General features: G+C 35.3%; 1 protein-coding gene across 2 annotated transcripts in view; it reads right to left on the reverse strand.

The window, feature by feature from the left end:
- Positions 1-17,211, reverse strand: part of CADPS2 (calcium dependent secretion activator 2) — a 280,136-nt gene that overhangs the window by 149,244 nt on the left and 113,681 nt on the right. For both annotated transcript variants that reach the window (XM_079303954.1, XM_079303955.1), the window contains exons 4-6: positions 16,699-16,779; positions 14,898-15,134; positions 10,600-10,721 (exon numbers count right to left, since the gene is read on the reverse strand). In XM_079303954.1, coding sequence (XP_079160080.1) covers positions 10,600-10,721; positions 14,898-15,134; positions 16,699-16,779 — 440 coding nt within the window. The remainder of the gene's footprint in view (positions 1-10,599; positions 10,722-14,897; positions 15,135-16,698; positions 16,780-17,211) is intronic.

Here is a 17,211-nt window from a genome sequence, read left to right on the forward strand (position 1 = left end):
TCTACTTCAGTTTGGAACACATCTCATACACTGGAAACAACAGCAAATTTCTCTCTCAGGTTTTCCATTTAACTCATGATCTCTGTTAGTCAAAACTTTTTTTATGAGATCATGGGAGTGAATGTAATAAAATTTATTATCCTAAGCACAGATCTAGAAGTTGGTTTGGTTTTTTTTTAGTCCTATTTATGGAATACTTTATTTCTGATAAAATACCAACTCTACAGAGTTTTTACACCATTTTTTGTCCTTAGCAATATGGAAACTCCATTTTTTAAACCAGTACTAGAGTGTATTGGTCTCCTTGGTGCCATCTTTTGCATCTTTCTGGTTTTGATTCTGAGTTTAAGTCTTCTACATAACATGTTTCTTAACTATTAATTAAATTATCTTAAGAGGCCCTTTGGAAGAGTCTTGTTATTTGCTATCCAAATAGGGATGTGGGCAGAGCTGGAATGAGCAGGAAGACCCACCCAAGCAATTTTGTTAGGCATCTTAGTGCTCCACAGGAGTGAGACATTTACCAGCACTTCATCTTTGCACATCTTGGAGCTGGACTGGAAATAGTATATTGAGGTCTCTGCAATATGTTTGTGTTTCAGCTGTGTCAAGAACCTATACTAACCCTGCTGCTTCTACTTTGCTGAGAAACAAGCTTTAATTGTATTTAAAAAAAAAAAGATTGTATCTATAACACTCATGTTAGAAACCATACTCACAGTGCACGTTGGAGATAAAATGCCAGGGAAGGAAAAGACAAAGGAAGCTCAGCACCTCCTGACACATTCAAGTACACCAATCCATTAAAACACTTCAAATCCAGGTCTGACAAACCTTCTGTTGTTAGTGGAGGATTGTGTGAGTGTGGAATTTATGAAGTGTTGCATATTATGTCCAACTGCACAGATACAGAGAAAATGGGAGACAGAGAGCCAGGTGCTGTTCCAGCAGGGCAAGTCATCCCACAGCAATATGAAAATAAATCAGTAATTTGATGAGGAGTCTCCACTCACCTAAATAAAAACAGAGTTAAGTCCATACTTATCTGATTTTGGTGTTTTTACTGAGACTCCTAAAGAGAGTATTACTTGGTGCTAATTGCTACTAGTTCTTCCCTGCTGATACCTGGAAAAATATCATAAGCATTTAATTTTCTCTTCTGAGCACATAAATACTCATCCATTTATTAATGATTGACACCAGGATGCTACACTAGAAATCATAGACTCTGACAGCTGTCTCATACAGCCCAAAAGCATGTTTAATTTTCCTCATGACCACCATAAAAAATAACCTGAACATTGCAGCTTCTCCCTTTGAAAAAGAATATTGAAAGGTACTGTACATGCAACAGAAGTTTATTGTGCAGCACTAAGGATTTAATAGGGTAAAGATTATTCCTTACATGCAACATTACAACCACTATCGATAAATTTGTTTGTTATTTATTTACATATGCATTCCCCAGTAAATCAGTGAGATCAGGAAGTAATGTTTGGAACCATAAGGGGAAGAGCTGGTATGCTTGTACCTTTCTAGAATGCTTATAATGGGGTTTGCTTGGTAAATGTTTTCCCTGGGAAATATTTTTTTTATCTCTCTATTTTAAAATTACTCCTTTATTTTAATGGAAGAACAGGAGCATAATTTCCTTGCTCAGAGCAAGCACATTAAACTGCAGCTGAAAAGCAAGGCATGAAGAAAGTTCTAAACAAATCCTAACGCTCTTTCAGAGTAGAAGCACAGACAATCCCCACACTCAGGCAAACTGAGCCATGAGGTAGCAATGTGTCTTGGCCTTTCATTAGCAATCTCATCTAATCTTCTGTGACTCTGTTCTTCCCTGTGTTACTGTGACTCCATGATTTTAAGCACAAACCTTGAAGAGAACTACAGATTCATTGTTTTACAATCCCTATTGAAGAAATACTGATACTCTGCCAAATACTTTATTTAGCTACTATTTATGGGCTGTCAGCTATTGAAGGAGCATGACAATGGTAATGGTTTTAACCCTGAGACTCCCATCAAAGTGTTCCTAAAGCTACAAAATGTAGATAGGAGAAAAATAAATTTTTCTACAGAGGTGAATGACAGGAGGAAGGGAAAGTACAGCAGAAAGGTAAGTCTAAGCATGGGAAGTCACTTAATTATTTTTAAAGGTCACCTTTGATTCCACCTAAGTGGAGTCTACACTACCGTCTTTTACCATTTATTGTTTATTTCTGTCTATATGGGAACTTTTGACCTGGCACATTAATGGTTTGAAATGGAGACTAACAAACCATCTCTTCAGCACTTCCCCTCCAGAAAATGTGTGTTCAGCAACTGCAGCTGCACACACAAAGCAGCCCACCATTTAATTTCACTAATTTAATTTAATTGATGCTTTGTTGAGTCACTATCTAGTGTAGTCACTCAAAAAAAAAGTAAATGTTTGTGCATTTTTTTCTTTTAGTGGATTCAGCAGCAAAATTACGGAGTTTTAGGGTGATTGTTACAAAACACTGGGAATCTCTTCTTGGAACTTTTTTCTCAAGAAAAAGAAAGCTCCAAATTGTTATTTCAGCAACAGCAAGGATACACTGTTTTGATGGTTATGCTAATCTGTAAAGCTCCTTTATGCAACTAGACTATTATGAAAAAAAAAAGAATAATCTGTTAATATGCAGATTTTTTTTCCAGGATTTGCTTTTGGTAAAATAACAACTGTTTTGAATAAAGGAATTAACAGAGCCCTAAATTACTGTTTATCTGGGAGCTAATAATGATCTATGCACAATCATGTATTTATTTTAAACATAAAAATTATTAATACATGAAAAATAACTTGTAAAAAGATCACAACAAAAGTGTGACTAGTTTTTCTATCAAACAAAAAGTATCTAATAGAAACCAAAAAGCCAAACCAGAGGAGGGGTTCAGCACATAATGAGCAACTAAGTAAAAACACTCATTTAGGCTTCCTACACTGAAAAGAAGGAAAGTGCACTCTAACAGTACAGAGTGCTATTATGACAAGTATTGTCATTACAAACATAAAATGATATGAATAAATTATTAGTCTTGCTTTCCCATCTCAATTTCAACACAGGCAACTAAGACAAGCCAGGGTGAAAATTTTCATGGGTGTGTATCTAGCCTGGCACACTGCCAGGTGCTGGCAACCACTGGTACCTGTCAAGTGAACAATTCATGAGAGGCATTACCTCCTGTTTCCTACCAAGGTTCAAACCCACCTAGAGAGAGGTGATGGGCATAAGGGCAAGACATACTGATTTATGCTCTTGAAATTTCTATATGTGTATTCATTTCACTTTGTTTCCTTGAAAAAGATAATTATAAATCCATCACAGCACTGTTAAAAGTTTCAACTCCTAATTACTCCATGTTTCTTTGTGTTTTTGTGACACTTTAAACCTTCAAGTGCTTTAGAAACATTTCTAAACTCACAGCGCTTTGATGAAGCAGGTAGATACTGTCATGTCAGCCTAAAGATGTGGGAAAACGAATCACAAACTAGGCTGACCTACCTGAGCCTGCAGAGTCTGTCAGGAAAGAGCCAGGAATCAAATTAGAAAATGTCAGTATTCCAGGTGGCATAAGACCAGTTGGTATGTTTTAATCTGAAACCACTTTTAATGCTCTTTCTGTCTAGTACTGCTCTTATCAGCGGTCCACACTACCCTGCCTTTGTTTTTGCTGTCCTCCTACTCTCAGTCCACTGGTATTGCTTTCAAATAGGCACATTAATGTGTAGAATCACACCTTAAATGATGTATAGTTATTAAGAAATGCCAGGATCTATACATACATTTTCTTCATCTGTCCAGTGAACTGTTCTATATTCTAAAAGTACTGGACTTCTTGACACCTCTGAGGATCAATGCACATACTAACACACTGAAGGCAAAGAAGAGTCTGCCCATAGTGGCGTAAAAAACCAGTTTTCTGAGTGTCATGAGCATTTGAGACGTATAAAGTATTCTTAGCCTGAACTGGATCCAAAAGCAGAAACTTCTTTCTTTCAAATCCTTTTTCTCAAGATTTCTCTTTACCCAAAACAACAACCCTAAACTAAATTAGGCTGTAAAATGTATTCCAATTCAAACACTATATCTAGTAAAATGTTCAACAATTAATTTGAAGGCAGCTGTGTCATACTGCTTACAAGACATATAAGTACAATTTTGAAAGGTCTCTCTTCAAATAAGATACAAGAATAGGATATTTTTAAAATGTAAAATGGGACATTTAGGTCATATCAAAATTTAAGAAGAATCCAAAGGAATTGTTTTCATGTCAACTATTGCCCACAAACAATAATTAAACTTTTCCAAGATAAGACAGGTGCAGACCACTCTGAAACACAAATTTTAAATTCACTCTACTTAAGTATTCCAGGAGGAGATGGGAGGTAAAATTTGAGGTAATCCCTCTCAACCCCACCTTTTTCTCTGACAGACCCCATCCCTTTAGATGACACTTTACAAGCTGCCTTTGACTACAATTTGACCCAGCCAGAGACCAGGTAGATATATGAGAATAAGGCTTAGCCTGATCAAAACCATTTTGCTTATAAACAAGATTTAATTAGCTTTGGCTTCACCATGCTATTCACAGCCAAAGGCCTTCCAGCTTTAAGTTGGATCACACAACTGCATATGCTTTAGCACAATGTTATAGAAAGCTTTAATCTGTCTGTAAGATACTAGTGGCATCTGTTGAGGATGAGGTGGGAATGAGAATGGAAACAGATTATTCTTGTGCATTAAGCTGTGTGTAAACAGTCTCCCTTCAAGCTCTGACTGTTATAGTGAAAGGCATGGGTGGGACATGCATCTTCAAACCCAAAGGTTTCCAAAATGCACTGTGAAATAAAACTGGTATCAGTCTTGCAAGAGACATGTAACATAGTATTAAATTTTAAAAGAACACAGATACACAGCTGTTCTTTCCAGTGGTGCCTCCAGATGAGGAGGGTTAATACTCTTTATATGCTATATGTATCATATATTTTATATACCCTAATATGTGCCTTGATGACATAAGGATTATGTTTGTTGTTAACTACCCAAATAGAGCAGGGAATACAACCAACCTCAATTATCTCCTTTCATTCCAATTTCTTCCACACTTCACTTCTTTATTTGAAAACAGAATATTCCCTTCTAAGGGTAGTGGCTTTCACAAGTTCCTTAGATAGACAGACTCATAATATTTTGGGAGTTAATAATAGAATCATCATAAAATTTAGGTTGAAAGGAACCTCTAGAGGTCACCTAGTTCAAATCCTATGCAGAGCAAGAACAGTTAAAATTAGTTTGATCAGGTTGTTATCCAGTGGAATTTCAAATGTCTTTTAATATTGCTTCTGTATATAATTCATATTTCTCTGCAATAGGAGAGACAAAAAATTTATTTTAGAATATAAAATAGTAATCAATGACATCATAGAACCAAGGCATCAAGTGAATGAAACTATCAAGTGTATTTTCATCTGAATCCATATTTCTTTTGTGAAACTCTTCTATGATTAATCCAGAAGACACACTGGTATAAATGTGTATTCTTTCTCTCCATCATTTCCTTTTCAGAACCAAGGAAACATCAGATAATTTGATACTGTTAATTGGTTTTTTCCCCCTCCTAACAGCTAGATAACAAACATATATGGTATTCCAATTGTTTGAAAAATTGTTTCTTCTACCCTATTTTGTGAATTGCTCCAAAAAGAAACACATACTGACATATGACAAGATGAACACAATGATGGAATTTATCCTTTAGAGATATAAAGATAAATCTTACAGAAAATGACAAAAATCATTATACAGCTCAGTCAAGCTGAATTTATGAAGGCAGGCACACTTTGCTTCCTGTCATGATTCCCACTTGTCCCCTTCAAATTCCAAAATAAAGGATCATGTTCATCTTAAGCAAGTTTTCAGCATTATATCCATGAGCATAATTATGTTTCTCAAACTATAGCTTGTGAAATGATCTTACTAAAAATACACAGAGGTTCTCAAATATATAACCTCACTTTTGTAAATGTTGCCTAAAATGTATTTGTGACTTAAAGGAAATAATTTTTTATGCCAAAGTAGGATCAACTACTTTGTAGTTGATCTGTGAGATTGTTGCAGCACCTAGCTGAAAGCAAAAATCTTTCAGAGGTAATAAACAGTCAAAAGAATAGGTGAAAGTAAAAAACTCTGATCAAGAAGTTAAATCCTAAAGAGAATTTATCCTCAGAACATACAATAGGAAGCATAGGAACAGCAAGCTAAGGTAATTAGATCAGGTACTATGAAAATGGGACTTATTAGTCCCATGTAAAAAATCCCATGTGCAAATAAACTCATTTCAATAAAAAAGGCAGCCAGACAAAGAGCAGGTAAAACCCCAACACTGCAAGGAGAGTTAGTCAGCTTGCCTGCAACAGAAGAGTTTGATTATTGCCCCTCTGATCAGCCAAACCTTGTGTTTCTGTCCTGGCTTTCTTCCTATGTATATCCTCTCATTTTCTATTTAACAATCAAAGCAATATGGGGCAAGCACAACTTTTTCATTCTTCCTTTTCTCTTGTGCAAAAGCAAAAACATGAATTTCCACACGTGAAAACAATACGAGGAATGACTGCAGAAAACTAACAGTATAATTAAAGTATAATTGAATGAAAAAACCATAATTTATGTAGATATACCAGACAGAGAGCAGTAGCATGTGTGAAAAGAGGAGTAGGTGTGCTTTCTCTCTCCTTACATGCTGTATATCTGTACTGTCAACCACAAGTTGGGTGACAGCTTTAAGTATTATTGTCCCCTTGTTTCCCTTAATCAAAAATAAAAATATTTACGGTTGCATCGACTACAATGAAGAAAGAAAACTTTCAGATGTCTGGAACATGATTGTCAAATATTTTAAATGTTATTTAACCTTTTCCTCTTCAGAAATGTTGTCTTAGGCCACATCCTTAAAAAACATCGTATTAAAAAGTACTTGTTTTTTATGAGCAAACATGTCCTTTAAGAAAGTTTTAAATTTTAGAAACTAGGCCTTTTTCTCCTTTTTTTTTTTTTAAACTTCTCTATGGAAGTTTTTCTATGCAATCTTTAGTTAATATATGCAGAAGTCATCATACTTCAAACACTTTATGGAATTAATGATAGTAGAACATGGCATAAAAATAATGTGAGCAGCATTTAATTTATTTGTGCAGTACTGACTGAGGTTCCCTGCCTCCTCTAGTCAGATTTAATCTTGCATTCTTCACATACTTCTAACATATAATAGCCCTTTTAATAAAATTCTACAATCACTGGCAGTAAAATATGATAATCTTATTTGTCTTGTTCGCATGAAGAATATCCTGTCTCTATTAAAGTTTTCTCATCATCAAGATCTGATATTTTCCTATTGTATAAGTATGTGACAAGAAAATGTCATGTGTAGTACTAAATGACAGTATGTTCCCACTTTTTGGGCATGATTTTGCATGCCTAAAACATGACACTTACAAAAAATCACATTATTTATTATTCAGAATGAATAAAAATCAAGGATAAGAAGCAAATGTGGATACCAGACTCCACAACACTAGAAACAAGGCCACTTCAGTAATGTCTGAAAAATGAAATTAGCACTGGATTTCTGCAGATGACCCCCTGTGGCATCACAGCAACAAAGTTATGCAAAGCTTCACAACTAAAAGGGCCCTCTGAGGGCTCTGCTTACTGATCTCTGGTAGAAAAGGTCACAGGCCACCTTGGAGGGATTTTCAGCAGGGCTAAAAGGCAGGAAACAGTTGGAAGGAATGAAGAAATATTTCACAGGCGGTTATAAAAATTTTATAGGGTTTTATAGGGTTTGCACGTGTAAATGATCTCTTTGTAAAACTGTCCAAGACATAAGCTCAGTAAAACTGCATTGTTCTATAGCAATTGTATTTTAGAATAAGCATTAATTACTCAGTAAGATGCATATAAGCAGTACCTCATTTAGCTTGCTGAAGAAAATTAATCACTTAAACATAAACTCACAAAGTTATTATTCAAAGAGATAGAAAGCAGAGGTTAAATGCATTAACAAACCAGAAAATATTTATTACTGATGAAAACTATGGTCTCCTTCCAGGGACTCCAATCAGGTATCTTCTCTTTAAGAACTAATATTGTTTCTAGTTTTCATATTAGTCTTAAGGTGGCACTCAGGGATTTAGATGAATACTTATATACATGAATAAAAATAATAGAGAAAATATTCAGCATTTTGGAATAGTGGATAAATGGTGAATTAAGTGTGCACTTGACTCATGTTTCCATTAATCTCTCCTCTAGGATCACACTGGCTTGCAGGGGCATTTTGAAACATCCAAATATCTTATTTTCTCCTTTTCACTATCAGAGCTTTTGAATTTTCTGACTGAGTAGTAGCACTGCATTGCACACACTGATGTTTCACAGATGAAAAAATACCCACGAATAATTCTTTATACTGTTAGTGGGTTTTGTTTGTTTTGATTTTTTTTTCCCCACAAATGCAGCTACCAGCTCAAAATGATAAACTGACTACAGAAAAATGTGTGTGACAAGCACATGATTTGTGCTCCTGCCAGCAGACTCCCACAGCAGGCTGGTGGTAATCATTCACTTTTCATCACTGTCTCATTCTATGCTTAGTATGAGAGCTTTGGTACCCTTTTTCTAGCTGCACATCCTACATAAAACCTGAAGTTATGATCTCTTACAGCCTCACTGATACTTTTCCTTCATATCAGAAAGACAGTACCAAAAATTATACCAGTAAGAAGCCAGCTCCAGCAGCAGGCAAAGCAGGCAGGCAGTAGCCTCAGGCAGCTGACAGCTGTTTTTTCTGTATCAGGAAAGAGATGGTCTGGCTGTGCTTGCCCACCAGTGCTCTTCCACCAGCATAATTTCTGATTAAATTCTGCTAAGCCCTCTTAGTTGCCTCCATCACCAATCAATAAAAGCAATATTGCTACTGCCAAGAAAACCTGATTTGGCTCTAAGAGAAAAACTAAACTATGTCCCTTTTCATAGGCAGCTTCCTCCATCTTCTTACTGTTACCTTGTAATTTGCTAATTTCATGCTTGTCTAATTTAATATCCTCCCTCATTGCCTCAAAAGAGGTCTCTATCTGTGCTCAAAAGCTGTGTCTCTAAATACACATAACCATACTGCATGCCAAGGTCTCCTAATCACTCTTGCCAGAAATGGAAAAGAGCACAAGTCAGAGGAGCACAAGAACTAGATACTATTCAGAGCTCTATAATCCTTTCCCCTTTAAGTTACACTGTTTTTCAGGACAGCAGGTTAATAGCACCAGTAACTCCCTTTCCTGTGCTTCCACACTACAGTCAGGACATTTCTCAAAAATTCATTGTCGAAAGATGCACAATTATTTCCAAACAAATTACTTTGGTTTGTAACCCACCACTTAGATGAAATAGCTCATAGTCTTTCTCCCATACCTTTTGAGCGTGAAGTTCATTAAATCAGTTTACAAGCTTGGAGCAGGTCCTAACATTACATCTTTTCATAGAAATACTTCAGTTGTTCTTGCATTGATTCCATCTTTTCTGGAACTTCCTTTTCACAAAGCTTCCACTTTTGTTAGTAGGAAAATCAATTAATTTCTTGATAATTCTTACTTGATCTTACTTATTTGCCGAGGAAAGTTGCCACAGCTAGAGGAAAGTCCACCAAATTAGATCTCCTTCTACTCCCAACCGTAGAAGAGACAGATAAAATTGTGCTTTGAATTTTGCCTAAAAAACATCTGTCTTTGTGGTCTGAATGGAATAGAAACTACCATCCCAATTGCATAGAAGATGTTTTATCAGACATTGTAACAACTGCAATTTTTAAATTGTATTTCACATGGCACACTATGGTGCCACTAAAACCCCAACATACTGTCTGGAAAGATATCTACAAAAGATTCCAAATGACATTTTAACAAAGTGAAAAGTGTCTGAAGACAGCGTGTAGGTCAAAGAAATCAACCAATTTAATTTCTTACTCTCTGCTACACTAACTGGTTCAACTACAGATGGCACGATGTTATCTCCCTCCAAGTAAGTTTTCTGACTGCCTCCATCAAAAATTAATTGAAAGAAGTGGTTGCTATAATTTAAAATGAAATAGGCTCAGCAGGTGAGCAAGCTTTGTCAAGATTGATTACTGAGTATTGATTTCCCTCCAATTGTACAAGTTACACTCCACAAGGCCACCCTCACATTAACCCACAATAAATAAAATCACCTCAGGCTAACATCTATTGAGAGGTTTGTATTTTTGGAGGATGCAGTCTCTAGCTGTTTTCCTCACTTGTACATTCAATGACTTTCATTTGGACAGCATCCACACTTGGTACTTACTTCACCCTAAATAAGTATTTTTTGTATTTTACCTTCTCAGAAAGAAATTTCTCAGGAAATTTTCCTGAGATTTCTCAGGAAAAAAATTCACATAACCTAAAACTAAGCTAATTGTAAAAATTGCAAAGGAAATCAGATGAGTTCTCCCATGACAGAAAATAGATACTGATGCAGCAAGAGCAGAGAGGCTTACTGTGGCCTGGAAGCTTCTGCTTGGTCTGTCTGAAGCTTTTCACCCCCTTCCACTTCCATGGTGCAGTACACAATCCGGTTGGGAGCAACTGACTTTAAACCTTGTACCTCCATTATAACAATCTGAGGAAAAGAAAGCAAATAGTTTATCCTTCAGAATAAAATTACACAGCACAATTACTGCAGTACTAAGCTCCACTGATATTAAAAAAAAAAAAAAAAAAAAAAAAAAAAAAAAAGAAAAACTCCAAAATCCCAAAGTTCACCCACTTGAATCTCAAGACAGAGAAAAGATTTTATTTTATCTTCTTTTTCCACTTTCAACATCATCTAGAAGGCATTAAAATTTTTGCTTTCTTTCTACTTGGACAGTGACCAAAACCTCACTCCAATCATAATTTAAATGCCAATAGTGCGATTTGAGACTGATGTCAGAATATAATTCTAAACCTTTATACATGAGAAATTGTATCTTTAATAAGTCATCTAAGTGAGTATTTATAGAACAAATAGGATACTAAGTCTGATGGTAAACAAGTGAGTACATTGATCATATCTAGATAGGTAAATTATTGTGCTGTGTCTCTGGAGGTTGCAACCCTTAAACCTCAGAAGGGATCTGGTGTTGTACTGAGCAAGAGGGAGGTCACAGCACTGGTATCAGCTCCTGTAATTTTTTTTCCTTACTATGCACTTCTTCTCCTTCTCCCAGTGGAGTACTTGCACTCAGGTTCAGTATGCATATGGGCAAGAGGGAGCAGAGAAACAGAAAAAGCCACCACTACCAGCTGTGCCATGCAAGTTCTCCTCACCATGGAAATTATGAGCTTGGCAGATCCTATAGATTTTCACCTCCTCTAGACTACTCTACACTAGCTGAGAAAAGCCAAATGCAGCTCTACTTTAAATGCTCTCTGCCTTTTATAAATCTTGTCACAGTGTGAACTTATTGGAATTTTTGCATTTCAGATATTTTTAATTCAGAAGACTTGAGAAGACAGTCAGGTTCCCTTGCTTTCTTTGGAAAAGTTGCTTTTCGTGCCAGTTCCATTTGGGCCCATGCAAAGAAGCTGGGAAAAATGTTCTCTTATCAAGAGAAGCTGCCCTCAACTGAATCTTACATGTAAACAAACATTTGGTTAATCTGTTTTAAAAATGTCAGAAGTTATGATTATTTTTGGTCTCATTAGGGGCTATTGGCTTCTTAGGCCAGCAAGCAACTACTAAAATATGTTGCTATTAAACTTTGCACATGTGCCACTTTGTTCCAATTCAAGTAAATGAAAACAGACTTCACCTCCAGCTATAAAATCCTTTGTACTTTAAAACTTCTAGAACATTAGTAATAGTTATAAGTCTTGCAAAATTTTTAGTTTGTAAACATTACAGTGAGACGACAGTCATTGATCATTTAGACCATATTTATATTACCCATAAATTATCAGTACTGCCTATTATGGTTTATAAATAACAGCAATTCAGGGAGACTGATTAAGTCATCTCTCTTTTCCATCTATTGTTCAGGAATTCAAGTAGTTAGCACTAAAGATCCTTCTAGGTAACACTGCCTACATGGTCTTTCCACATACCAAATATACAATGTCCTTGCTGAATACTGACTTCATGTTTACTCATTTTTACATTTATATTTCTTTTCCTGAGTTTCCAACTTAATTGCACAGTACATTTTTCTTTGTTAACAATTCTGAATTCCAACACTGGAAAAAAAGTTGCATTTAGTTCCTTCCAAAGGAAACTGTCACTAGTGGATGTATTAACTCATTAGCTGATAAACAGATTCCTAAATGCTTGTCTATTTTTGAAACTGTCTAATAGCTGAAGAATATAAATAAGTCTTCTCCTATTACTATGTTTTAAATTATTTTTTAAAAATTTCTACAAACAGGATATTTAAACATATTTATTCAACTTGTAAAAACAGTGGCTTTTGCTTGCAGCAATGCTCAGGAATGTCTCTGACCTTAGTCAGTAAGGTTCATTTCTGCTGGAACACTGTTAATATTCTTAGTAAATTCTACTATTTATAATAACAATGCACAGTGATAGCAAGAACCCTGGACACTTTACCCCCGATCTAGAAATTTTGGGGTTCTTCCACTCTATCCTATATTATAGATTTCCTATTAATTCATGTCCTAGTTCAGCAGCCCTCAAAAGAGATTCTGCTGGTTACCCTGCAACTGAGTCCCTACGCAAGATGTGACATAAATATGTTATGTGTTATTCAAGGCATGTGAAATTGTGCACATTCAACCTCACATTTCCAAAAAAGGAAGCACTCTGTCTCCTAGGAAATGCAATCAGCATTTCCTATTAGGCCAGTTGCATAGAAAAAGATCACATCTTCCATATTTCAGTCTTCATTAATATCAATTCAACTGTTTCCTCTTGCCCTTATATCTTCTGAGATTTTTCTTCCCAAGAGCAAAATATGCACATGCTGTTTGGCAAGAGAGCCAACTTATGTGGTTACTTTCATGTCTAAAATGAAAATCTGCCTTAGTAAAAACTATCACATATAGAGTAATACTTTAATTATTTTCCTTGCTTGGGATGAACTGTAGATTAGTTACCTTGCAGCAAACCTCTTTATTGATGATGGGGAAAAAGGAAAAAAAATTAGTTCACCAGACCTAATAGTCCACATACCTGGTGGAATAGAGGAAGGGTTGTACACAAGGCAAAGCTGCTTTAAATTTACCAGAAATTATATCTCCTGCCATTTTTAGGTTCATGATTGTTTCAAACTTTTACTGTGCTTTCCCCCTAAATATCACACAATTTCTGGTACATAATAGCTCTCTCTAGAGGACAAAAGAGAACTTTTCTTCCTCTTACATCTATCACCAAGCACACTTTCTCAAAGCACGGAGACATTATAGCCGAACTTTTCTGGTACTTTTTAGACTATTCAGAGCTACTCCTGTAAATGCTATTTATGGACCATTCCAGGCTTGGTATTCCCCTTGAGGCAGAAATGGCACATGTCATGGAGGCACACAGGATTCAGCACAAGAGCTATAAATACTTCATCTTCTCCTAAGGACTGCACACCGGTTTTAAATGCTTGATGAACTAAAACTTTTTGGCTTGTAGAATGATGGATCTTACTGCTCTTAGAAAATAGATTGTCAGGCTTTTACATTACTAGTTAGTAATATTAATATTGCATATAATGGGATAAGTAATTTCTCTTTTATACAAAGAATTGAAACTTCTTCATTGTCTATATTTGATGTTTTTTATTCTGTATCTTTAATGATGAAATGGGAAAAAATTATCTGAATTTTCAAGACATAAAAAAGTGCTCATTTCACTTGAGAAAAAAATACTTAAAATATAAACAATTTCCATTTATTTTGCACTCTTTAACAATTGTAATATTTACTGTGTAATGTAACATTACCTGCTGTCTAAAACAAACTAAAGCCACTTAAAGTGTATAACACAGTGTGGCACCTTCTGACCAAAAAATACACAATGTACACTGTAGCAATATTTTGATTCTACTATTATTGAAATTGAGATAAACATTTCCTGGTATGCATATTTGCAGAATTGAACCTGAGTTATGAGGCCAGGCTTGAGGGGGCTTTAATCAATCCTGTCTAGTGGAAGATGGCCATGGCAGGAGGGTAGAACCAGATGATCTTTGAGGTCACTTGCAACCCAAACCATTCTGTGATTCTATTCTGTCATCAGAATTGTTTAAATAACCTAATGTATTTGTGGTTTCCTCTTGAAGTAAATTGAGATGTATACAGGTTAGGACTGCAACCCTACAGGCCAGAGGTCCTGCATAATCTCAGAAAATACGAGATAGATTCTTGAGGCAAATTCAGAAATGTATAAAAAACTGAAGTGCTATGATCACCAGTAAAGAAAAATCACTGTGTTTTCCCTAAATGCATCTAGTGAGACAATTCCACTTGTTTATAAAACTCTATGAATGTATTTCTGATAATAACAGTGTTTCTTTATAACATTTAAAATTATACATAGCCATTTCATAAACGGGAATTCATTTAAAGTTACATTTGTGTGGGAGATTAAACTTCCCACACTACTGTGTGGGCCCAAATGCAACTACTGCTGAAAGAGGAAAATGCATCATGCAGCCATATTCTAAATCCTAATCACCAAAAATACAAAGTATAGTTTCCTTCTTTAACATAACATTTTAAAATTACCAAGAAAAGACTAATAACAGAAGAGTATCAAGGCAGATATTCTAGCAATTTAAACCATCACCAAGTTTTCTGCGAAATTTGTGATTACCTCTAATGTGAAGGAGAGAACCACATCAGACTTTGACAGCTGAACTTCGTTTTCATCTCCTATGTCCAAGAAGGCAGAATTCTGTGATCGCTTCAACTTCTGCAGTTTGAATTCTGGTCCACCTTTAGACACTGGCAGACTTTCCAAATTTGCCATCAGCAAATTCACTGAAGACCGCAACTCTTCTATGTACATGTTCTCCATCTCCCTTGTTACAAATTGTGGGAATTTTCTTTCCTTGGAAAAGATAGTTTAAAAGTTAGGGTGGAAAAAATTTTTCCCACATTATAGATCATATATCATATATACAGATCACGGGCTTTCAGTTAAGAGACAATAAATAAAAATATAATTCATAATTTCAGTGTCGATCTATTTTTAAGTCTTCAAAACAGCAATCAAAAGGTCAATCTTGACTCATTAGGACAGTATAGTTAATCTTGGAAAGAAGAAATAAAATAAAAATGGAACCTTGCACATCTCCCCTAATCATTTAATCATAAACCCAAGCTGAAGAACCACACATTAGGTATTTCTACTTACAGGTGTTTTAAGCATAGTACACCTTTAATGTTACCTTTAATATTTTATAAACTGACATTGATAAAATGACCTGTCCACTAGTAGTAGTTTTGTTACTTCATCTATTTCCCATGCTACCAAAAATAAGTCAATCCCATTCATGCTTCTGATATAAACCTAATAAACTAAAACCATGAGAAGAAATTCCTATCACTGTTTACCTTTATTTTTAATAATGGGTCATCTATTTTTAAAGTAATGTTTACTTACTACACATTGGTTTATTTTAAATAATAATCTCTCTCTTAAACATTAGAGATAACAATTTTTTTTCCCTCTGTAGAAGTTAGACAATAGTATTTAAATATGCTGTTTGTAACAAAAAACAAAGAGAAGAAACATACGTACACATAAAGTGCATATATGAACTCATACATAGGTAATTTTATCCACAGCTTCTCCAAATATTGAATATTGGATGCTTAGGAGAGTGTCGTTCAAGATTAAACAAAAATGAAAATTATTCTAAAAAATATGTTTTACATATAAATGATAAACAAACACCAATCCCAATATATTCTCTGCAAAGAGACAGGCACTCTGCTCCTAAACCAGACAATTTTTATCATTATGTGTTACAATACTTATCATAGAATGTTTTATATTAAAACCTTTGATTTTGTTTCAATAACAAAGACCAAGAAATTGACTGCGACCAAAAATTCCTGCAACAAGTTGTGTGGACTGGCTCATCACAGCATGACAGAGCCAGTAAATTACATATTTAAAAAATCCCCTAAAAATAAAACCAAGTAATTTATAGTTAGAGACTAAAAACACAGGCCAAGGCACAGGGTTGTCTAGTAAAAAACCTGAATCCCTTAGTAGTGTTTTTGAACTACTATATCCTGTGAGGATTATTCCAATAATAATGTGTCCACACAGAAGACAAATAAAACAGACTGTTACTGTGTTGTTAAAAGATCTTTACTCTGATGAAGATGCTTTTCCCATCCAATGTAAAAAATGAGGAAAATTTGACTTGCTGTAGAAGGAAATATTGGATCACACAGGATATTCCTTTCCAAAACCAGCTTTTGCTTTCTCCCTACTCCAGCTGTCAGACATTCTTCAGAGCAGAAAGAAATACACCTGCCAGATTGTTTTCAAACAATCTTCTGCTCAGTTTTAGAACCAGAAACAGGAAACACACATTATGGATCACCCCACTCAACCCCATATGAAGATATGTTCTTGGTACAAGAAAGAAATCACTTACCCTTGCCATTTGTTCTGCCAGTTGTAGCCGTCCATCCAGTTCACGTCTTATCTGGGCTGCTTGCTCATCTCCATTATCCAGCTTGGACAGAGAACAAAAATAAATCCAACCGTGAGAAACACACTATATTTTAACTTTATAGCAAGTCATGTAGCTAAAGAAAAAGAGAGATTAATTTTCATCTTAAAACCAGTGAAACACTCAGCAAATAGGCAGCTTTGAGGCTCATCAAGATGAAAGAAATATAATGGCCACCATATAGTCAGAGCAGTCAGGGTTTCTGAAGGGTAACAAGTGCTCCCTTGCATTTTTAACACTCAGACTATACAGAAGGGGTATTATTTCTTTATAAAAAGAGCAGCTAAAATAATTTCCCCATGAATCAGAAACTGGAATGATAGATTGGCTTAGAAACATTTGCTCTTGGGTGCCATGAGTTCCTGTACAGGCATATATAGGTACATGGAAGAAAAGTGTGTGACTATGCCTTCTAAGAATGGTATTATTTCACTC

The sequence above is a fragment of the Erithacus rubecula genome (assembly GCF_903797595.1).
Source record: "Erithacus rubecula genome assembly, chromosome: 4".
In the NCBI taxonomy this organism is placed as follows: domain Eukaryota; kingdom Metazoa; phylum Chordata; class Aves; order Passeriformes; family Muscicapidae; genus Erithacus; species Erithacus rubecula.